This window comes from Varanus komodoensis, unplaced genomic scaffold, assembly GCF_004798865.1.
Source record: "Varanus komodoensis strain SLA01 unplaced genomic scaffold, ASM479886v1 scaffold10, whole genome shotgun sequence".
NCBI classification, from domain to species: domain Eukaryota; kingdom Metazoa; phylum Chordata; class Lepidosauria; order Squamata; family Varanidae; genus Varanus; species Varanus komodoensis.
In genome coordinates, this window is record NW_025335269.1 from 23053955 (window position 1) to 23078735 (window position 24781).

Consider the following 24781-nt stretch of genomic DNA (forward strand, 5'->3'; position numbering starts at 1 on the left):
AGTTGCTGAATGGATTAACAACAAGATTTTTTTTAAAGTCCATATACTTTCCTGATTTCCAAAGAAAAATAAATTAGCAGGGTTTCTCTGATGGAAGAAGAACAAAGTGTGTCTCTGGAAATGTCCCTTCCTGTACAAGCATCTCTGGCTCTTGGCAAGAAATGTCACAAACTGCACAGCTGGAGGGGAGGTGAAGAGAGAGACATTTTTAGAAAATATTTCTGAAGCTTGCACCATCTTGCCGTCCAGCTGAAATCAAGGCCACAAATAAAGGGCTTGCTTTCTTAATCTGTCGTACCATCTTCAAAACAAAGAAACAGAGAAAAATGAGACTGGCTGGTCCACCTCCCAAGCTTTAAATTAGCTAATGTCTTTCTCTGTATCAAAGGCATGAGGAGCCACTTAGTGCCTTTATCTTGTTCATTTAACCCTCAAAAGAAGTATCTCCCTTTGATTTTTAGTTGAGCATCAACACCGGATGAAGCTTACAAGGTTCTGCCTGACCTCACAAATGGCAACATTACTTTTGCAATTTTAGTGATGTGCAGACTTCACCATAGAATAATTCCTGTAAGAATGCAAAGGCAGCAGCTGGGGTTTTTTTTCCAGGTTTTACCATGACAGGCTTTATTGTTCTGGATTACAATAACTAGGATACTCTGGTACAGATCTTGTTTTGAATTCTCTAGATGTAAATAACCATGAATCCAAATCCAGGAAATTCATCTCATTTGACTGCAAGGGATGCTTCATTCATGCAATGGAAGAACCAAAACCATGTGCACATTCCTTTGTACATATCTATGTGCTCCCTTGAAATGGATGGGCTCATATACCACAAAATTCCTGTATGTGAAGAAGCATATTTGGGGTTGATAATGGGCCAAATGAAAGATGGCTAGGTACCACTAATTGTGTTTAAAAAGAAAAAAAAAATAGAGGGAACCATGTAGGGTTGATCTTGCCAAAGCTAAATACATTTGGGCTTCACTAAGGTCTAAGAGAGAGCAAAAATAAGAGATTATTGGGATCTAAACACACTTAAATTTGGCTGGATTATGCCATTTGCAACATGTTTAATATGGTTTTGTTGTTCATTCCAAGTGCAAAACCACAAATAAGCTGGAGGCTTAAAACAAACACAAAACAGCTTTCCTTGTTCATTGTTTCTGTGATTGTTACAGGATGTATACCAACCATTGCTTTCCAGACCTTCAGTACTTGTTTGAAGCACAAACATTAGTTTCCTTTTGGCTGCTTAGATAAATGTGGATTCCATGAGGCTAAATATAACACACTATTTGACATTTTACTTGCTAAGCTCTGGGTGTGTCTGCCTGTACCTGTGCCAAAGATCAGTCCTGTACAATAATGAAGAACAAAGATGAGAACACACTGGAACATGTGCAGAAAGCTACGTTCATATGACTGTCTAAGCACAGACTGCCCATGCACCTTTGTGACTAGGTCTAGATGGAAGCATTTCTATCTCCACGTTTTTGAAACACTGCAAGATTCCTTGTAAGGGCCATCTACCCCAAAATGCAGGTTAAATGTATTTAAAATAATGAAGTCCTGGTGGGGTTAAATTCCAGCAACAAGTTTTAAAAAATAACAGAATTGTCGTATTCTGATTACTACACTGGCTAAGCATACCTATATGCCAATTACCTAAGTACAACAGCTGAAAAGGAAAAAACACACCACCAAACATTTTTTAACAGCCCAAGAAGGCAATGTCCTTGGAAATATGGCCACAGCTAACCAACTAGTTAGGGACTATCCCAGAAACAATTCCCATATGCCACACACAGCCTTGATATGTGTTGAAAGAAGCAGTGGGGCCATGTCTTAAGCCCAGCCCTGCCATAATTTGTACCTGCTCCACACCTGCTCCCCACATCCATACTGAGAGATGTCTCAGGTGCAGAACCTTAAGTCATGACCTTGTAGGTATGGAGATCTCTACAGATCCTGAAATCTTGGTTGTGCAGGGTTTAAGCATCCGGGAAGGTGTCCCATGTAGAACTCCACACAGAAAGGCTTCACCACCTCAGACAGGTTAAAAAAGGAGTAGCAATGTTTGTGTGGAGAGCAGGGAACCAGCCCAGAGTACGTACAAGAGTTCAAGACCCATCCATGGAGGGAAAGATCTTTTTGCCATCAATCAGGGAAGGAGCCAAGATATTTAACAAAGCAAACTGTACTGATAGCAGCTGCTGCCTGCAGGGGCTCACTAAATAGGGCAGGGGTTAGGAAGACAAAGACAGAAGTTCAAGCCCTGTTACCTTTTACATGCCTGGGAAAACAACCACAGTCAAGTCACAGACAAAAACAAATCAAAAAAGGAAGAGGCTCTTAGGACTCCAACCCACATTGCCAGAGAGCAGTTTTTTAACCACTTAGCCACACTGTACTTCTCCCCTCCGTCATCCTCCCACAACTTTACCCCATTTTTGAAAATAAGTGGTTATTTAAATGTATGTATCACTTCCTACTGCAAAGCAGTTTCAAAATGATGTATATACACAAATACAGAAATCCGTATTTAATAACAGAAACTATCAAAATCAATATAGTAAGAACAACAAAAATAAATGTCATGAACCATGAGTAAAAACAATGCAGTAGAAGAAGCATTTGCCTAGAATACACAAAACAGCTTTCCACTCCAGCCTAGAATGAACACTGCAAAAGCAACCCACAAACATTGGGCCATAACAAAGGCCCAGATGCCTGGGAAAATGAATACATCTCTGCCTGGTGCAGAAAAGATTACAGTGTTTTAGCTATTTTGCTGGCATATCTTCACCAACAGAACAACTCGGGTGGGGAAGTGTTCACCAGCAGATCTGATGTGTTGGCCGGTGTGTCATGGCGGCAGCACCTCTTGAATTCTGCCAGTGCAGTGTGGCTTGTGCCAAATCCTATGGTCCCTTGGCCAGCAGATCTTGGGTGGAGGCTTGCACCTTAAGCAGCTGCCATGCCACTTGCATGGATAGCTCAGCAAGAAGCAGAACCTCTCCTCGGCTTGTTCTCCCCTCTTCACACTAAGCAAGAAGCAGCTATTCTGCATCACCGCCCCCACCACCCCAGCCAAAGCAAAGGGAAGCTGAGAGGCACACAACCCTGAACTTGTGACTAATCGAATTCAGGTTTAGAGGATGAGCTTCCAAATACTGGCTTCCAAATGCTGCACCACTGGAGGGACGGGCAGACTAATTAGTATCGGATTGTTCAGACAGAACAACCAGCTGCTGAAGGCAGGACTCCAAACATCTGACTAACTGCTAATAGGGAATTTTGGCAGACCTGGATAGCTGTGCATGACAACCCACAACTGCCAATACCTCTACACAACTAGGTATCACAGCCTTGTTGTCTTTGGCTACTGTACTTTTCATTTAGCATTTTCAGTATTTAATAATAGCTGGACCCAGGCAAGCAATTCAGGGTTAGGACCAATCTAGCCTCTAACTAGAGTGTTAAAAATAAACTTGAATCCTATGATTAAGGCAGGGTGGATAATGCGGCCAGCTGCCGGCCACACAAGGGTGCTTGCATGAGTGTGTGAATGGGTCAGTGGAGGGAGGATGGGTACCTATGTGAGGGAGAATCAGTGATGATTCGGAGTAGAACAGAAAAATAGATTAGGGAGAATGAGTTAACTGACAGGGAAGAGGGATCAAAAGAGCATTTGCCTTTTGTGAAACTGAAAACTGCAATTGAAAACTAGATTGAAAGGAGCTGTTTAGCATGTTAGGAGCTCAGATCCTCTTCTACCTTTTTGTCTTTTGGGCAGATTGTTCTTTGCGGCTAACCATACCTCCCATGGCAGCTGTCTTATGATGGCGCCTGGGACAATTTCTCAGATTGTCAAATGTGCCCATGGACCAAAAGGGGTTGCCTCTTTTTGGAGTTCACCTTATTGGGAATATCATTTTTATATCAGCGTTATTATAATCACTGCCATATTACAAAGCAAGCAATAACAGAAAGCTAAGAAGTGTTTTCCGTCTAAAAAGCAGCATATTGATTGGGAGAGAAGTACGAGGAAGCAAAAGTTGTGGGAAAAGTGTTTTCTTTTACATAAACCTAGACTTCTGCAGAATTGTCAAGGTCAACACTATTGCAGTCAGTATCAGAAAATTATATATTTTCTTTCCAGTTCACACTGAGTACATGAGCCTGTAAGCTAGTAACATTGTAAACCAAATGCCACAGTAGTGCATAAACTTTCCCATTCTTGTTTGCAACTAAAGAAGCCATTGTAGGTCAATATTTAAATTTCAAAAGATAATAGTGATTAAAATGTAAAAAACATAGTCCAAAACACCCAAGTGTACTACTTCTTTGCAATGTCATTCATAGCCTTTCCAATGTAACTCATTCTTTTTAAATCTGGCAAATCCAATTTTTATCCAAAATTATTTCTAAGAGCAGGCTTCTCTATTTTTTTTTTTTTTTTTGCTAGTTAACATGGTACTATAGTTCCCTAATTGTGGATATACTCAAAAATGCAACATTTCTACTGAAGATAAAACTTCTATCCAGGAAATTGCTTTTATTTAAATCAATGACTTGTGCTATTTGTTGAAACATGAATTTCAGTGTTTCAGTTGGAGGGATTCATGCCTCATCTTGTCACACTTTACACTATATTTAATTAAAAGTTTCTTTTCAGTCCGCAGGAGGAATCAAGGCTGTGAAAAGACCAATGCCTGGCAAAGAATGTCCTGGAGCTACTTTATTAATTAGCATGCACTCATTTATGCCAGAAAATAAGCACTATCATATAATTTAGATATCGTCATCATCATCATCATCCTCTTATAGAAGGGAACTGAGGAGGAACTGCCACCTCCATTGCTGACTTCCTAATGAGAACGAAGCCTCAGGCATGCTTTGGGCTCCTTGGCTCACCACCTGTTTTCAAGGGGTCACTTTGGGTGTGCAGAGAAATATCCTTTGGTGCATTAGGGTCTTCTCCATTCATCTTCATGAGTTCCCTTACCCCAATACCAATGGGTGCATATGAAGGTTACATGCATAGAGAAGGGGATCCTGGTCAAACACACTGCCAGCCCCAAACTTGGCCATGCAGCACCTTACAAATTATCCCTAAAGGAATGTGGCCCTTGAAGATTAAAAAAAAAATGCCCTACCTTAGCTTCTACCTCCTCCTCCTCTCAGTTCCTTATGTAACTCAAAGCTCTGGCTGCTGCCTTATCTAGAACCTTACCACAGTTAATGCTTGAAAAACAGTGTGGAAACCCTTCAGCTTCCCAGGACCCTTTGTGAATGACTTCAAAGCTGACATTCTTGAACAAAGAATGTCAAGGGCAGATTTCAATGCAAAATAGCCAAAAACAATTGAACAAGTTGTGCCCCTTGCAAAGGGACAAGGGATTTTTATTAGACTGCATCTGTTAATCAGTTCATCAATGTAAGAATGTCCATGTTACCATCCAACAAATGCTTTATGAATTAATACCATTCAGGTAATTATCACTTGTGTACATCTTGAATTTCAGTTACCCAACTTCCTCACGGCTACATTGGGATTTGAATCCCAGTCGTCAGAATCCAGTGTACTGTCCACTATCATGTTTTCAGCATAGGTAGAGGAAAATCTGATATTTGTGTTATTGTTGATATATCCTAAATAAAAACCTTTGAAACCAAAGCACTTTATTTCTGGGCAGTAGGAGAAAGTCATTGTATCAAACATGACAAGCACATTTTTACCACCAGCTAACCCCTTGCATTCATCTGTCATTTGTGTTCTCCTTCTAGTGGGAAAAATCTGGAACTTTATATGGACACTTCCACAGTAGATGTTTACTCTGAAATTTCCATTTTTTGACTTGCCACTTTTTATGGGTCATCTACATGATGTCACTATCAAAATTTCATTCTCCAGTTTTCATTAGAAGCACAAAAATTCTGACTTTTTCTTTTCAGGAAAGAACTGAGTGCCATCTCAGCAGGTGTAACTCAGCATCTTTCTGAAATGGTATACCACAGAAGTGTGCAGTCTTGTTCCATGCAGTTGAACCCCGTTTTGTCTCTCAACTTCAGTACATCTTTACAATCACCTTTCTGATCTTCATCATTTTAACAGTCTATTTTTTTAAAATGATTAGGATTTGCACACTTTTGCCCATTTTGTAACTTTTTTATTTTTGCAAACACACAAAACAACAACATATAGCCACACAGAAATGATCAGAGATATACAGAATTGGTCTTGAGAATATTACTAATAATATATGTGTATGCATGTACACCCATATGTATGCACATAAATAGTCAGAGTTCCTGTGCCACATTCCTAATATAGGTTGCCCAAATGTCAAAATGAATGTTGTTGTCAATAGTATATTCTCTCAAACGTGAGGTCTTCAGTTCATTGCTCGGTTAAGGGTGAATTTGTCTTTCCATCCCCATATTATGAGCCTCTTAGCTTCCATGAGGGCTTGTACAGTCCACCTGCGGTGTCCAGAGAAGACTTCCAGGAGGAGGGAATGTAATTCAGCAATACATGGACATCGTTAAACAGGAATGACATATTTAGGACAGCAATGATGTGTCTAACAACTTCTGTCCAGAAGGGGATCACCACTGTGCATTTATTTCCAAATCATGTACACGAATTATGCTTCTGCTGTCCCACATCACCAACATTAAAGGGTGGTAAGTTTTTTCTGAAGCATGTGCTATGTAGCCCAATATGCCCAAAAGAACAGCATTTGCATATAAGGTACAGTTTCAGGTCAGGGATATGGCTTCTAGGTTGTAGCTGGTATGGTTGGATGTGGCATTCTAATTTTCTACTCCTCTCTTCTTTGAGTGTCTGGATGTCAAGATGGCTGTATAGTAAGAGTCTTTTGTAAATAAACATTGTTGGCTTGGTTGCCTTGTACTGCTAGCCAAGTCTTCCAATAATGTTGGGCATTCCAAGGCAGTGAATGCTGCTGGGCCATATAGTAAATAGAACGTATGTTTTATTTGAAAGTGTTGCCAATGTGTGTTTTGGGGCAGTTGGTACGTCCTCTGTAAATCCCTGAAGAAAAGGAATTCACATCTTTGTCTATTGACGCATCTAAAGTGAAGATACCTCTCCCAATCCATTGAGAGGATACCTCCAGAGGAAAGGTTGTCCAGGAATCTTCAGATTTAGATTCCATCAGATTCTTAGCTTGGCATGTGAAAATTGGTTCAAAGCACATTTGTTGGGCCAACATCTGCCATGTCTTTCTGGCCACCTGAATGGAGGCTGGGGCCTTTAAGGAATAATCTTTCTTCTCCTCTCAATTTTATTCTGACAACAACCTTATGAGGCTCATTAGGCTGAAAATCAGTGACTGGCCCAAAGTCACCCAGTGAGTTCTGTGGCCAAATGAAGACATATGGGCTGTACACACAGATAAGATGCACGTGGGCAAGAGGATCATAGCCACTCCACCCAGCAGTAGCTGAGCTGGGGCTAGCTAGCCTGTGTTGGCTTGCAATCCCTCTCACACATTCTTTCAAGAAGGGAAGGAGGTCACCTGGCCCCTTCTTATGATATCAACTACTAGGGACCAGAAGAGATGGCTGAAGACCTCAAGATATCCCTAATATATTGCACATTTTTGTGGATTGTAGTACTTCCAGATAGTGGTTGTGAAATATCCTGCTCTCATTCACATTTTTTTGAGAGGGGATGCAGCAGGCATTTTCATCTTTCATTGGTTACTGTTCCATGTTTTCTACCTGCTTCCTCTGTCATGGAAGGTTCCTTAAGCATTGTGAAGCTCTTCTATCTTTTTCTCCTCAATTAGACTTTTTCTGGTAAGAAAAAGGGTAAATGCAGTGATGAAACACAAGAGGGCTACAAACTGCAAAACTGTCCTATGGAGTTCCTCTCAAATTCCATGAATCAGACAGTACAATGGTTTAATAAAAGCCTTGTCCAGAACCACACAGATTTCCATTAAGGAGAGAAAAACTGAGCAGCCTCACAATGTTTTCAGACTGATTGGAAGCACTAGGTGCTGTTCATCCAGAAGTGCACAAGCTGAGCTAAAAACAAATTCAAATAAAAACAAAAGAAAATTCTGTCAGCTTCATTCAGTTTTAAATGGGTCAATTATCACTTGCTGAATTATAATATCAAATTCTTGCAAACACTCTGTATTAATTAATCTGGAATAAGCCACTACATCTGACAATGTATTCGCTCACTAATGAAAACTTGGATAAATTTAAATCTACACTTAAGAATACAATGCAGAAGTAGAAAAATCCACTCTGTTCTATCTAAAAGGAGTGACATAAAATACTGAAGATGTCCAGTTAAATGACCTTGAGAATGTTATTTTTGTGCTCCAGTTGTTGTTATAAGGCAGCCTTCTCCAATCCGGTGTCTTCTATAATAGCTGGATTACAATTCTCACTTGTACAACATGCTGGGAGTTGTAGTCCAATACATCCATAGGGCACCAAGTTTAGGAAGACTTTTATATATTACATTTATAGCCCACCTTTCCTCCCAAATGCCCAAAGTCATATACACGACTCTTCTCCCTCTTCACAACAACCCCTTTTATTTTTTAGATGTCTATCCCGTCTTTAAAAAAAAAAAAAGAAGGATCCAAAGTGGCTTGCACCATTCTCCATCTGCTGTTCTCAATCTTAGCCCAACAACCCTGTGAGGTAGGTTAGGCACAGCATTAGAATCTGGCCCAAAGTCACCCAGTAAGCTTCATGGCCAAGTGGAGATTAGAACCTGAGTCTCCCCAGTCCCGGCCCACTATAATCATTGCACTATACCGCCACCATCACCGCCACCATCACCACCATCATCTATAAGGTATCCTTGCTATTTTAAAACCAATCTACTTATATACGCTTTCGGGCTCGATTCATTACTTGTCTACTGCCAGAACCACTCCAGCCCACAACAATCAACCCACCTTCGACTCTCGGCGCTTGGCTACTATCGAGGCAGAGGCGCAGCAGGCGGGCCAACGCCGATTCTCAGGCACTGATTGGTGCAGGCAGGCCAGCTCCGCCCCCTGGCGCACGCGCAGTGCTCTCCCCTTTCTCTTTCGATGCCCCTCCCTATTCTGCGCTTCCTTTCCCTCCTCCTGCTGTTCGCTTGACTGCAAGCGAGCCGCTGTTGTTGTCAGTACGTTTCGGAGCCCGCCGGGGAGAGAGGAGGCGCGAGCACGGTCCGTTGGGCGCGCGAGCCACAGGACCTGAAGGCAAGCGGCGCGAGCCCACGGATCGACGAACCGTCAGCTGGTCTGGTTGAGGCGCTTGTTGGCTTGCTTCCGCCGCCTGCTCCGAGGCGCTGAGGAGGCCACTCTGCGGATCCCAGCCCGTGTGGTAGTAGAGAGCGCGGTCGCTGAGGAGAAGCCGCTGCCGCTGTCCATGCTGGGAGCGGCGGGAGAAAAGCCGAGGGCCGCGGCTGAGGGAAAGGCTGTCGTTGCCAGGAGTAAGTTACCGCGGGCGGGGTGAGCGCTGGGCAGCGACACGGAGTCGGGGTTTGGCCTGCCCGCCGGAGCCGCGAAGCTTTCTCCCGGTAGCCTCGAGGGGCAGGTGCCGGTAAGGACGGGTGCAGATATTTTCGAGGGGAGGGGAAGACGAGCTCTGGAAGCTCTCGCCGTCATCTCTGATTAGGCCAAAGCCCGCGGTGCTGGGAAGAAGCTGCATCCATGCCTGTTCTCCGTGTGTGCGTTCGACTGTGTGTGCGCCTGTAACCATCATATGTATACACACCCCACTTTCGTTGCCTATTTGCGGCGGATTGGGGGACGGGTGTGTGGGGGGAGAATGAATGAATGAATGAATGGTGTGTGTTAGTGTGAGTGTGATGATCTCGGGCGTACCGTGATCGGGCGGAATCCGTGTGTGAGAGAGAACGGGATAGACTGTGTTTAATATTTTTAAGAGCACGCTTAATGATGCTGCGTGTGGGAGGAGGGTGAATTTGAGTTCACCTCTTCTTGTCCCTTTTCCATCTCTAGCGCCTTTTCTCTCCCCCATTTCTCCATCCCCCCACCACCAATCCCCCGCAGTCTGAGGGAAGGAAGTAGCTTTCTTGATCTCCCCACAGCTATATATTCATCCAGCTTAAGTGGCAGTGGCTAAGAAGTTCATACATCTGAGCTGCAGAGCTGTTTGGGAATGACACTGCATCTTATTTCTGCAAGCCAGATACAGAGCCAACAGGTTTGTCCAGAGAAAGCTTAGCTGTCTTTTCTTTCCTTCTGCTAGTGCAGAATGCTTCTTTCACAAAGCGAAGAACCTGGTAACTTGCCTTCCGTGGAAGTGCTTGCATAGGGTTATCATGCCAAAAACACATTATTGTATTGATTATCTCTTTGGCAAACAGCCATTTTTCTAAGCTGTATTCATGCTTTATGCCAGCTTCTCATACAGATGCCAAATCTGTGGAGCATTTTTTTTTTTTTGGTTAATATCTCAAGTCCCACTAACATTGTAGATTAAAAATGCCTTTTTAAAAACTGCTGACAGTGATTCTAGTACTGACCAGTTTAAAGGAAAACTTCTGCATAGACTAGTATGCTAGAAATTCAGCTTGATTTAGTCTCACTAGGTTCCTTTACCAATATATGAAGTCATATGAATGATATACATATGATTGTTTTATTGCTTGTCTGCATCCTTGAAATACTCTTGAAGGAGAAACTTCGTATAGCTTACATTTTGAGGTTTAATCAGCTATATCTCCTTTAGGGATTGCATATATTTCATTTTCCCTTCTGGTAGTTAGATCTGTAACTATGACTTTGCTACAGTTTCCTGGTATGAATGTGAATTCTTTTTAAATGATGTGAATCAAGATCTGTTTAAAGCCTGCCCTCTAGTGCAGGCAATTCTACTCATTTACCTTTTTTTTTAAATGTTCTGGAGTAGAAAAGTAGGAAAAGAAGGAAAGAACTTGGCAGAGAATATTTATTTTTCAATCTCTAGAAAAGTTTTGGATATATTCACTAAGCAATGCACTGAATATTTGTTGAAAAAAAAATGCCCCTAATCTTGCTGCCATAAATCTGTTCTCCAACCCCTTTGGACACTTGAACATAGATATGGATGGTATGCTGTTTCTCACATAGATCAATTTTCACAAAATGTGTATTGTTTTTTGTGGTACTCAAAGTATCTAAAGAGAATAAATATAACTGAATAATAGCACTTAGGAGCATTTTGTGCACTGTTTCTGTGATTCTCACACACACACACACACACATATATATATACTGGAAAAATTGGAACAGATAACTGTAGAAATGAAATCTAGATGGCTAAAGGAATTGCTTTTGTCCTCCTTAACTATATAGCCTAATATCACTATTACTCCAGATTTTTTTCTAAACAGACCATTTAGAACTAGAATAAACTTGATAAACAGGAACCTTTACTGCCATTAGATAGTAACTAAGGGTATGATTCTGTGCATTGTACAGAAAAAATGCCTACAACTCCCAGCATCCTAAAGTAAGCATAGCTAGCTGAGTTGTAGGACTTTTTCCAGTATGTATGTATGTATTTAAAGCTTTTATATCCTGCCCTTTACAGTGTAAGCCTGTATAAACCTGTAGAGGCTTGCACCCTTAGTGATATAACATTTTCTCAATTAATTTACTGCATGGGATGCAAAATAAGCTATTGCTCATATCGTTAATGGAAAAATAAAGGTTACAGTAGTATATCTCTTTAATTTAGCCTTTCCAGAATGCTCAAAGAGCTCTTTCTAACAAGGTGCACTGTTATCCAGTAGTCTCATAAGTCCTCTGTTTTTCTGCAATGAAATAATTTAATTCTGTAGTCTGCACTTCCAGTCTTCTGCCAATGCCCCAGAAGCATTTTCTGCATGTATTCCCTTGCATCATTGCTCTGTTCCATGATCTTAGATGATGTCACATATCTTTTGTGTCCTTTTCCAAAGAAATGCACAGGAGAGAGATTCATATTCTCTTGCTCCTCCCTGCCAGATTTATTTTGCAGCGTTATTTCCCACTGTATTGTCTCTGCTTGTACTGCATTGTAATTTGGAGCTAGGTACTTTGGATATTAGAGAGGAGATTCTGTAGGGCAGATCACTTGTCTTCTCTCCTTTCTATGTAATAATGTTGAGATGTAAGTGCACAATAATTGAATACCTAAGCAAGATTAAGAAGTTGGAGTATATAATGTTTCTGATGCATACATATAGGTAATAGTTTTGTGTATAATACTTAGGGTGCTTAATAATGTTTCTCACATAATCCTTTTATATATTTGTATTAACAAATCAAATGGTGTAAAACCTTTCAAGAAGCCTGCAGTAGCCTGTGGTAAATTTCTAAGCATGATAACATGTTCTTTTCCCAAACTTCTGTGCTCATGCTTGACTTCTATGTGTACTGTTATAATACAGTGTTTTATTTTCCCTACTGGTAAACCCAGCACTTTGCTAGGATGTTCTGTGTTTTCTCCCATTCATTCTCCTAATTACAAAAGAGAATAATACTCTAAATAGCTGGTTTAAATATTTGATTTTATTGGTGCATTAATTCAATTTATAGGAGATAGAGTACAGGTGAAAATAGCCTTTCAGTGGGATATGTCTTGTCTAAAACATCAATTCAGTCTGAATTGAAGCCATTTGGTATAGATTACGAGACTTTTGGTATGAATGAACAGGTTCTGAAGTAATTTTTATGAGTTGGGAACAGTAAACTAGAGAATGATAATAGTTGCTATGATCTTTTGTGTTTGTTTGATACTGTACCTAGAAAATGTCACAACAAAATGTTACTCTAATAGGAAATCTGAGCACTGAGTTTTTCATTTAAAGCAGAACAATGCTTTTAAGGCATAGATATTTAGCCATAATTGGGTCGGGACCAAATGGCCCTTCACCAGCTGATGACATTATTGGGGCATAGCCATGCCCAGTGATGACATCACTGAACATATTTTTGCATTCTCTGTGCTTTAAGCACAGAGGAACTTAGCCAGTTCTGGAAGAAACAGCTGCACCAGCCAGCACCAGTCAAGTCCCTAACTTTGCATGGCATATGATTTTCTCTTGGGACACTATGGAAAGGTTTGGCTAGCTGCATCTCCACTGTTATTTATGATCAGTGATAACAGCATGCAGCAGGGCCTTGAGTTTAAGATCTATCTCCTGAAGGAAAATGTGCTCTTGAATCAGGTAATAGCATAGGAGAAAGACCAGGAAAACAGCACAGCAGAAGAGAGAAACTTCATTCCCAACACCACAGTCTTGATCTGAGTGGCTTCCCCACCCGGCCCCTTCATAGCTACCATTACATTTTAAGCTTGGAAGTTTCTGGCCATGGATTTCCACCATTACATTTGGTATGACCTCTACTTCTTACTGAAATATGGAAAAAAGGGGAGAACGTGCTGTGCATGACAGGCTGACAAAGCCCGCCACATACATCTTGAAGAAATTATCCATCCTGTGTTTTGTTGTTTTCAGCAGATCAGTCAGTTTGTCATGGTGAGAGACATATTCAGACTTTATTCTAGATTCACTGAAGTGGTGGTGGGGGAAGAGAAAAATAATAGATCAGTTCTTGAAGTAGTTTGACTAATGTGATTACTAAGGAAATTGTCACCACAGGACTGAGAAATTGTGTTCCTAAATACAGATTTATAAATAAGTCCACCAAAGTTTACCTCACAATTTACTGGCTTCCTATCACGTAAGGATTTTCCATGTAAGGTTGGTGACACAGTCCCCAATGTGTTCAGATTTACTACTGAAGAATGTGACTACTTTATTCCTAAGAAGAAGCAAAAGCAGTCTTGTCTTAGAGCTACAAGCCACAGGCAATTAAGCATGTTGCTTAAAAGGAATCCGGATAATTGAATAAATAATAGGGTAACTGCTACCAGTGGCTAAGGTACAAAATGAATTCACAATGAACTTAGGTAACATACCAAAATGTAACTGGCAAAGGGGTAGATAATACCCAAAGAGAAAATACTGAATTATAGCTCATTCTAAAAATGAAAAGGATTATTTGAGGGATGGTGAGATATCAAACTTTATCATTCAGAATCAAAGTGAACTTAGTTTTTGCTTATCAGTTAATGAGCAAATATATTCTGTAAGGGCTGAACATTAAAAGAATTGATATATAGATGTCTGAAAAATGTGCACAGACTTGATTGGTAAACTCTGAATAGCGAAACACTTTGTCAGTAGCATTTATCAAAATTAATTGTAGCTAACATGAAAGGTTTATACTCTTGTATATTTTGATCATAATGGATTCTTTTAGAAGTCAAGAATGTGATCCCAGTGTTATGAAATACCGGTTAGCATTAACATAGCAACAGAGAGGTAGTATTTTAGAAACTATAAATATCGCCCAATGTGTGGGTCATATTGCTTCTTTGATATGGAAGCACTTTTTCCCTACCAATAACTCTCTAGAAAGTTGTTTGACAGTATCATAGGTGAAGAGCTTTGATATAAAAATTGGTATGTTGTAAAGCTGTACTCATAGTTTTGAGCTCTAAAAATACTCTACTAGTAGTATTTTATTTGGAAATGTACCTTTTGTATCAAGAAAAGAAATGGACTCAAATATCCCTGTACTATAATTATTACTATTTGAGTGCAACCAAACAAACAATCCTAGGTGTACACTTTGTTAAATAAATGTGTTTATCTGCTGTAAGGGAGTTAACAGATAGTGGAAACCCCTCATTATACTGAATTATAAGCAGAGGGCTCAAAGTGAAACTGTAACACTACTGCCCAAACTCTTCTGGGCTAGGGGTGTAGAGAAGAGGGCAAACTGGGAATCTGCAAAAAGTACTACCTCATTTTTTATTATAACCACTGCGGCTTACAATAAAATAAAATATGTAAGAATAGCATAGTTGAAGGGCCACCATTTACCCATTTCTGGCTTAGATTATAGTGGTTTACTTTTGTGTGTTCTAGGGGTGTGTGGTGGTGGTATTTTTGATACAACTAAAAACAAAAGCCACTGGTTAACCTGGTTTCCTTCTGTACATGTATGAGAGGATTGCTCTTAGAAGGAGAAGAATGCATTCTGAAAATGACTGTGTTTTAATTCTGATGTATACAGAATTAAATTATCCTGTTCTGAGCCTTGTTTATCATAGTACAAACTTACTAAAATTATTTTTTATCTAATTTCCTTTCTGGAGGAAAACTGTGCATTGCCTGTTTGACTTTCCAAGAACTTGTTGATGTGAAGCTGCCGGGGGCAGGGTGGGGTGGGCAGAAGCAGTTCCTGGGTTATGAACAAGTTCTGTTCTTGAGAAAATGGAAATTTGTCTTTAAATTGAATTTGTAGGTAAGGCAGATCATGTACAGTTGACCCTCCACATTTGCGGGGTTGACCCAGGACCCCATGAAAGTGGAAAAACCATGAATATCTCTAGCTTCATCCCTGCTAACTTAGTAGTGCCTTTTCTTTACACCAAGAGAATGCTGGAGAGATTTCCCTGTTCATATGAGCAGGGCAAGAAGGCCAGTTTTGGAGGTGTCCCTCTCTTCCCTTTTGCTTCCTCTCTATGGTGATGCTTTGGAGGCCTTCCCTCTTTCCCTTTTTGCTTCTTCTCTCTCTATGATGTTGATTTTCCACAGTTTTTAAAAATGAATGGGCTTTATGCAGTTTGTTCTCAAGTATGAGTTGTTTGTAACTCAGACATTTGTAACCTGGGGCTGCCTGTATAGTCATGCCTCTTGCTTCTCTGAGATTCAGAAGTGTTGAAAGGTCTGAAATTCATGATAGTGTGTTAGTCATATAATTGTCAGTAAGTGAACTTGAACATATTTTCCATAGGAAATAAAGGAAGAAGAATGCAAAACTGCCCTCAGAACTGGATATGGAAATACCAGTAGAGAAATCTTCTAAAAGCATGAAGAAAAATTGAAGCTTTATGAACAAAGCATAGAAAAGATGATACCTCTGAAGAGGGCACTGCCAAGGTTGGTAGACTCACATTTAATTTGTTTTTCTATTATTTCACTGCAGTGCTTGTGAAATTTTTCTATAGCTGTTGGGTTTGTACTTTAATTTTACAAAACACACAAACCAAAAATAAGTTTGGAAAAAATGATAAACCATGGTTGAGTGGATGAATGGGTCCACAGGAAACCTTGGGCTTGTGTATTCCTCCCTTCTTCCTCCCAAGTGGGCATTTGGTGGGATTCAGGAGCTTTCCCTTTTGTTTTAGATTAATGACAGGCTCTTATGGCATTTGAACCTGAAAAACTGTGGTTAACTAATTCGTTTGAAACAAGCCAACTTGTTTCAACTAATCATAGCTAAGGTTGTATAGAGTTGTTGTTGTTGTTGTCTATTTATTTATTTCATTTCTATATTTCCCCACAGCCAAAGTTCTCTGGGTGGTTTACAACAGTCCATAGAACAGATTATAAAAACAATAAAATATATAAAATCAGAAATACATTAAAAGTTTAAAACAGTTAAAACCAAATAATAACAAAGAAAGACTTGCTAAAACACCTGGGATGGGCAATCTCCACAAGCCCCTGTAAATCTAGATAAGTCTTTAAAAGCTTTGGCATAGAGGGCTGACTTAACTTGGTGCTGAAAAGATGGCATATTTGGTGCTATTTGGGCTGCAGTGGAGAGTTTGTATCATAAGTTGGTGGTCAGCACAAAGCCCTCCAGAGTCAGCACTTGGAGAAGAACCCTGGAGGTTGAGCATTGTGTCCAAGCAGACTGTGGTTGAGAGATGAATTCCCATAGGTACATGACACATTTAGCAGCAGTTAATCTAAAAAGCAAACTTTTCTAATTTCCTCTTATTTCTCTAATTTCTTCATGACTGCAGCAGAGGAAGACAGCATAGTGTGAACATAAAACTCACTATGGTTCACTCTTATAATGCTGAACCATGGCTTAGTATTGTATCCAAATACAGAATGTGTGTCACAATTGAACACTCCCGTGCATGATTGTCCTGCTTGGTTTTTGTGTCCTTGCTATTTGCACTTAATATACATGTATCCTATCCTGATAGAATTCTGTCTGTCTGTCTGTCTTCCTTCCTTCCTTCCTTCCTTCCTTCCTTCCTTCCTTCCTTCCTTCCTTCCTATTTTTAATCAATATTTACCCCCATGCTAGTAAGAATCATTACATAATTAGGTTAAGGGTACTTAACTTCTCAGAGGTTTGATGGTATGAGATCAAGGAATGTCAACAATCCTAGCAAGATTGGAGTGTGGCACGGTCTTTTTGGCATTGTGGAAGTGTGGTACATATTGTGGAAGTGTAAAGTGATAGAAATACAAGAAGTGTTGTGGTAATACAGCACCATTTGTCAAATGTTCAGAAATGATGATTACGTTTCATGAAATTGTATTTTTAAGGAGAAAGTTTGATAGTCTTGACAAATTGCAATCGTTACAATGATTACAATCACATCAATAGTAATCATTATTAAAAGGAGTCAATACTATTTGTAATAATGATCATGTATTCTAGATGTGAATGAGACTTATGCATGCTGCATGATGGAAAGTCCTCACCTTCAGTATTATTAGAATCCCTCCCAAAACATGCACACTCTGATACTTGTATACTGGGCATGCAGCTTAAAAGTCATAGTTGTGCAATTAAGTTTTACTTTTGCTTATAAATCTTTTCCTGTGTTTAGAAAAATAAATGAGCTCCTTCAAGTTTTGTCAGATGTGTAACTTTTTGGCATAGAAATGTCATTGGTGGTAAAAGTTGATGAGTGCGAATGATATTTTGTTATTTGTGTGTGTTTAGAAGGGGATAAAATTGTGCTGTTTGACATATAAGCGATATTGAATTGGAACACGGGAATAGTATGGATTTACTTGCTTGACCGACTCTTGTGTAATATCATTAAATCTCAGGAGGTAATATCCATTTTAATGCATACAAAAACAATATTGTTTCCAGTCAGATGATACCAGGCAGATGCAATAGAATTATGTACTACCTTCAGACCATTTTTATTTCCAATCTGCAGTATATATTCAAGACACATTCAAGCAAGCCTAAAAACTACACATTGCCCATATTTGTCCCTCAGTAGTTCCACTCAAGACATGCCATTCACATAGGCGATGCATCGGTAGTTTGAGACTTAAGCATATGGATCAAGGATGTAGAGCAGACTAGACAACTTGGTGTCCTCCAGATGCTTTGGACAACAACTTCCAGCAGCCTCATGATCAGTGGTCAAGATGGTGAAGTAAATATTGAGGTGGTGGAATCTACATTAAATAGTATAGAAGGATACAGAAACTCAGTATTACACCATCAGACTACTTGTCTAATCTCCAGATATCTGTGTAACTTTTTTTTACTTCTGTATCAATACCTCCAAGTTTAAATGTATAAAGCCATGTTAAGTATGCAGGTTAGCCAATGTCTGATGTTCTAACCTAATTGGGGAAATTTTGTCATTGATATTAATGGGGTTTAGAATGCACCTTGCTCTGTTAACTTTAATTTGAAGAGCAAGTTATGTTGAGACATAATTACATATAATGTGAATAGCCCTAATTGCAGGAGTGGGGTAGAAAATGGTCTTTTTGAATGGTAAAATGTTGTCAGGAACATAGATCTTTCTCTTGATTACTGCTGATTGGTAAAACTAAACTTGGGAACAGTAATATATTTGAATTTGTTTTACCTTAAATGTTGTATAAGGTCATTGCTACCTAAATACTTTTTCACTGCAGTAAGTAAAACTATACTTATGTACACACTGTCCGATCCTGCTTTCATCAGTTTGATAAAACATCCTACAAACCTCTGTTACATTTGTTTGGAATTGGAATTTCCTTTTCCTATATTCCTTAGTTTGTGCTTGTGCGTATTAAATAATCTTGCTACTTTGGAATGCTATACAAAATTCTTGTACATTTCCAATATGTGTGTTAGTGTCAAATCTGCATTAGTTACTCTTTTTCAAGAAAGCACTTTTTAACTTGATTGTTTCTACCCAAAGATCAGACTTTAGAGAAGCAGAATATTTTTCTGGTCTTCAGTAAATGAATATTCTGTAATACTTTTCTTTCTGACTTTTAGGTGCATTTGGCAGTGAAAATGGGCTGTACATCTACTTCAGATATCCATATATGAGAAGACAGCCATTTCAAAAAGTTTCAACATTACTACTTGGAGCAGTATGGCAGGTTTCAAACGAGGATATGATGGAAAAATTGCTGGATTGTATGATTTGGATAAAACCTTAGGCAGAGGGCATTTTGCTGTGGTCAAACTTGCTAGACATGTGTTTACAGGTGAGAAGGTAGCAGTGAAAGTAATTGACAAAACCAAGCTAGATACTCTAGCCACAGGACATCTTTTTCAGGAAGTTAGATGCATGAAGCTAGTGCAGCATCCCAATATTGTTCGCTTGTATGAAGTTATTGACACCCAGACCAAACTTTACTTAATCTTAGAACTTGGTGATGGAGGAGATATGTTTGATTACATCATGAAACATGAAGAAGGTCTTAATGAAGATCTGGCAAAGAAGTACTTTGCTCAGATTGTCCATGCTATATCCTACTGCCATAAACTGCATGTAGTTCACAGAGACTTGAAGCCAGAGAATGTTGTCTTCTTTGAAAAACAAGGGCTTGTGAAATTGACTGATTTTGGCTTCAGCAACAAGTTTCAGCCTGGAAAGAAACTTACAACAAGTTGTGGATCTCTTGCATATTCTGCTCCAGAAATTCTACTTGGGGATGAATATGATGCACCTGCAGTAGGTAAGTCACTGGAGCACAGCCAGTCTCCTTAATATTGCCAAGGTTCTTCTTTTCATAGAATTAAATATTATGGAATTTTACCACAATAAATTCTGAAGGGATTGTTGTGTATTCCTTTGTTATGCTTGTCTAGTGACATCTAATTCCACAATGCAATTAGAGCAGGGGGGTTTTTTTGCACCCATAGACCCCTGTGCAAAAACAGTCACATCCTCATGGTGTGGAGAACTGTACCACATCCTTCCATTTGCTATCTGTTTTAGAAGCCTGAACAGGTTTCTTGCTACTGGCTTCTCTCATGATATGCATATATGCTAAATGATTTTCTGTATTCACCTTATGTCTTCTCAAGAAAGACATAGATTTTCCCCATAACTGCATGAAAAAAAATTTCAATGGGAAAACATAAATCACAGGAGCAGTGTATTGGATAGCTATACAGGTTATATTGGAGCTATGAATCAACAATTCATGCCTGGATGGGTGTTTTTTCAAGTTGCCTGGATGGATATGTTACTACAGTTTATTTACAGATGTTGGCACTCACATAGTTGTTATGTCGAAATACTTCCTTCATACAGCACAAGCCCTAAAGATGTATTGAGCAAGTTGCTTAATGCAGGCTTATTTCTGACGAGTTAGATGTTAATTTGCTGTCATTAAACATGTTTGCCATAATATAGGAGGTACTTCGAATCTTTTCATGATGTTTATCAGGCCTGAAAACCTGCAGAATGGAGAAGAACTCACAACCTGTTTTTAGTGTTGATTCATGTGCCCATCCAGCAGGCACATTTAAATTGTAGCTGAATTAGTAATAGATTGCAGAAGTTAGCTAAAGAAATAATTCTGTAGTTTGAGCATTTAGGAAGAAGTTGATGGTTGCACTGCTAAAGATTTGATTCATGGAGAACAGAGAGCAGTTCATTTCAATTACTGTGGAGAGAAGCAATTAACTACACTGTAATGATAGAGAAAGAGCATCCAGTTAATGGAATACTTAGTTGCGTGAAGATTAGAGCTGGTACATTACTTCTGTTGTGTAATGCTTTAAGTTTATTGTTATTTTTTGGGTACTAATATTTTCCATGGAGTTGTTTTCACATTTTAATACTAAGCTCATTTGGCATATTCAAAAATAAGAGAAATATCTTAGATGGTAGTGAACGCAGTTCATTGTGGAAGAACATGACTGTTCGTTTGAAAAAGATAGAACAATAGGCATATACTTCTTGCTAAACCTGTATTGGGCTATATGTGGAAAACTAGTTTGTACTGTTGCCAAGCTAATTGCATGTTTTTGTATGTCAGTATGCAAAAACAAAACAAAAACCTCCAAATACTAAATAAGTAGCATATTGACGTTTCCTCTCAAGGTTTATTAAGATAATTACTGACTCTGTGAATTAATACTTAATTTGGCAATACAATTGCAAATTGCTAAAGCTTGTTGGGAAAGAGATATGTAAGTTGAGTCCTGTTAATTTGCATCCTGATAGAATAACTATTGATAAATAGTAAGTTTTTCCTTTGGGATGTTAGTGCAGGTAAATGTCTGTCAGTATTTTGTTAAGAGTAAGTGAAGTGTTTCTGTTGCGTGTGTGTTTTTAAAAAGTGTAATTTCAGTGTACTTTTGGGAGAGCCTTATATTTGGGAAAATAAAACCAGGAACAGCAATTGTATTTCATCTTGACTGAACTGATAACGTCAGCCTAGGTTTGTTGGGGTTGCAGTGTTGCAATGAATTTATTAAAGCTCTTGACCAGATGACAGGAAGATGCTTCTGAATTAAAGTATGCTTACTTCCCTGAAGGGTATTTTGATGGATTGGGGCAAAGAAACAACAGTGGATGATTTCTCATATTTTGGAAGTGTAGACAGATTCTGGCAACAATTATTCACCCTCTGCTAACTTCTTGTTTGGATTACTGCAGTGTGCATGGTGTTACCTTTGAAGATGGTTCAGAAACTTCTGTTAATTCAAAACAGACCTGCTAGGTTATTAACTAGAACTACCTAATGTGATCATGTGGTACCAGTGCATCATCAGCTGCCGATTTTCAGTCCATTTCCAAGCATTATTCGAAGTGTTGCTGTTGAAATTTTATCCCTAAACAGCTTGGGAATATTTAAAGGAGTACCTCCTCCCATATGTACCTTTACTGGTCAAACCCACATGTCATCTTTGGAAGCCCTTTTCTAGGAACCCTGTCAAAGAAAGCTAGGTGGTTGTCTACAAATGAGAAGGCCTTTCTAGTGATAATCATTCTGCTTTTAAACTGTTCTCCCCTAAGAGGTTCAGCTGAGCAGCCCATACTGTTACCTTTTCAGTGCTAGGCAAAGAACTTTTGTTTTCTCCCAGGCATTTTGGAGACTTGATTCTAGATTTTTATGGCTGTTATGTTTATTCCCATGCTGTAGCGATTGCATTATTTTAAACACATATATTTTAACTATTTCTATGCATGTTTGTCTTTTGTTATTGTTATGTGCCATCAAATCATCTCTGACTTACGGTGACTCCATGAATGAAAGCCCTCCAAAATGTGCTGTCCACAACACCCCTGCTCAGCTATTCCAAATTTAAGTGTGTAGCTTCCCTAATGAAGTCAATACATCTCATGTTTGATATTCCCATTTTGGTTCCGGCTTCAACTTTCTCTAGCATGATTGTCTTCATGTGATATGTCTGAAGTATGACAGCCTCAGCTTTGTCATTTTGCTTATAGGGAGAGCTCTGGCATGATTTGATCAAGGACCCACATGTTGGTCTTTCTGTCAGTCCAGGATATTTGCAAAGCTCTCCTCTAGCACTGTGTTTCCAATGCTTCATTTTTCTCCCTGCCAGCTTTCTGCACTGTCCAACTTACACACCCATTTATTGTGATTGGGATGCAGTAGTATGGATGATCTTGGCCTTGATCATCAGTGAAACATCCTTACATGGATGAGTTTTTCTAGTTCCTTCATTGTTCCCCTTCCAATCTGTCTTCCTCAAACCTGCAGTTTCCTTATAGTTGATGACTGAGCCAATGTATGGGAAATCTTTTACAATTTTGATTTCTTCATTATTAGCAGTAAAGTTCTGTAATTCTTCTGTGGTCATAATTTTTGTTTTCTTAATACCCAACTGCAGTCCCACTTTTGCACTTTCTTCTTTCACTTTCAGAAGTCATTTCAAGTCATTGCTGCTGTCTGCCAGTAGTATGGTATCATCTGCATATCTTAAATTATTGATGCATCTTTTGCCAATATTCACTCCTTCATCTTGATTCTAATCCAGCTTTTCTTACTATATGTTCTGCATGCAGATTGAACAGATAAGGAGGTAAAATATATCCTTGACTGATGCCTTTGCCTGTGGGAAATCAATCTTTCTCCATATTTTGTCCTAACAGTGACTTCTTGTCTGTGATGCAGGTTATAGATCAGGACAATCAAGTGCTGTCGTGAGGCACACCCATTTCTTTCAGATCTCTCTATAGCTTTTCATGCTTCCCACAGTAGCAGGCTTTGTTGTAGTCTGTATAGACTGAATTTTTTTGATGTGCTTCAGTAGCCAACTTATATTTGCAATATGATTTCTAGTGCCTCTTACTTTGTGGAATCTAGCTTGAACGTCAGACATTTCTTGATTCATATAGGGTACTATTCTTTGTTGCAACACTTTGAGTATCATTTGGCTTGTGTGGAAAATTAATATAATGTTCCTATGGTTGCTGCACTCTTTTGCATCTCTTTTCTTGGGGATTGGAATTTATATTGAACATATCCATCTGCGGGTAGTTGTTTTGTTTTTCATATTTGTTGGCGTATTCATGTTAGGAGGTGGACTGATTCACTTTCTGAAGTTTGGAATAGTTCTATTGGTATCCTATCTACTCCAGGTACTTTATACTATCTAAGTGCTTCCAATGCAGCTTTCACTTTGCTTTCTAACACTAGAGACTTTTCTTCATAGGATTCTTCTTCAAAGAAGTTTTTCATCCATTAATCTCTTCTCTATAGTTCTTCTAACCATCCTTCACTTTATTTTCTCCTTGTCAGATAGTATGTTCCTTTATTTTCCCAATTAGATTTCTGCAATGGGCTCTTACGTGGGGCTGCCCTTGAAGATGTCTGGATACTTCAGTTGGTGCAGAATAGAGCTGCCAGGCTGCTAATGGGGACTGGGCATTGTTCTCATATAACCCCAGTTCTCTGTCAGCTCCACTGGCTCCCGATTGAAGTCCAGGCCCAATTCAGGGTATTGGTTATGACCTATAAAGCCCTCAACGGCTTGGGTCCTGGGTATCTAAAAGAATGCTTGCGTCCATTTGTGCCCTCCCGCCCCTTGAGATCAGCAACAGATGCCCTTCTCCGGGAACCCTCTGTGAATGATATTAGTAGGGTGAGTACCCGGAGGAGGGCTTTCTCTGCAGTGGCGCCCCATCTATGGAATGCGCTCCCCAGAGAGGTCCGCCTGGTGCCATCGTTATTTGTTTTTTGGTGCCAGGCTAAGACCTTTTTATTTAAAACTTATTTTAATTGTTAATTTATTGGTTATTTATAGGATTTTAAATCTTTTAAGCCGAGATGCACCGGGTTTTAATATTTTTATTGTACAATTTGTTATGTTTTGTTCTTGTTGTGAGCTGCCCCAAGGCATAAAAATGTTTTAAATAAATAAATGTGTGCAGCATTGGACTTTACTTTCACAACTGGACATATTCCACTAGACTTCCTTTCAGTTTTGATTTAGTTGCATCATTAGCGACTGTGCAGTTTTTTCTTGTCTTTGCTCCTTCCCAGTAGTCTTTTGAGTCCTTCCAACCTGCCAGTCTCATTTTCTGGCACTATCTCATTTCATTTTGGTTTGTTTCATCATGGGGTTTTCAAGGCAAAAAAAAAAAAGCAGAAGTGGTTTACGTTTGTTTCCTTCTGCACAATACTAACCAGAGTTAGCTTGAGTGTCACTGCTGCTGACTGTCAAAGATCCTCTGCCAG

General features: G+C 39.3%; 2 protein-coding genes across 10 annotated transcripts in view; one reads left to right on the forward strand and one right to left on the reverse strand.

The window, feature by feature from the left end:
- The first annotated feature begins 9146 nt into the window (after positions 1–9146).
- SNRK (SNF related kinase) overlaps positions 9147–24781 on the forward strand; it is a 38782-nt gene continuing 23147 nt past the window's right edge. Inside the window, exons 1-4 of one of the 4 annotated variants that reach the window (XM_044417194.1) lie at positions 9147–9484; positions 15855–16000; positions 19107–19321; positions 19484–19795. In XM_044417194.1, the coding sequence (XP_044273129.1) occupies positions 19207–19321; positions 19484–19795 (427 nt within the window). In that variant the 5' untranslated portion in view covers positions 9147–9484; positions 15855–16000; positions 19107–19206. Of the gene's footprint in view, positions 9595–9663; positions 10222–15854; positions 16001–19106; positions 19796–24781 lie in introns of those variants that run through there. The other 3 variants (XM_044417178.1, XM_044417170.1, XM_044417186.1) reach the window with 3 other exon arrangements.
- ANO10 (anoctamin 10) overlaps positions 10229–24781 on the reverse strand; it is a 110173-nt gene continuing 95620 nt past the window's right edge. For 5 of the 6 annotated variants that reach the window (XR_006413464.1, XR_006413462.1, XR_006413465.1 and 2 more), the window contains one exon: positions 17999–18286. The gene's annotated coding sequence lies outside the window, so the exon portion shown is untranslated. Of the gene's footprint in view, positions 13560–17998; positions 18287–24781 lie in introns of those variants that run through there. The other variant, XR_006413463.1, reaches the window with a different exon arrangement.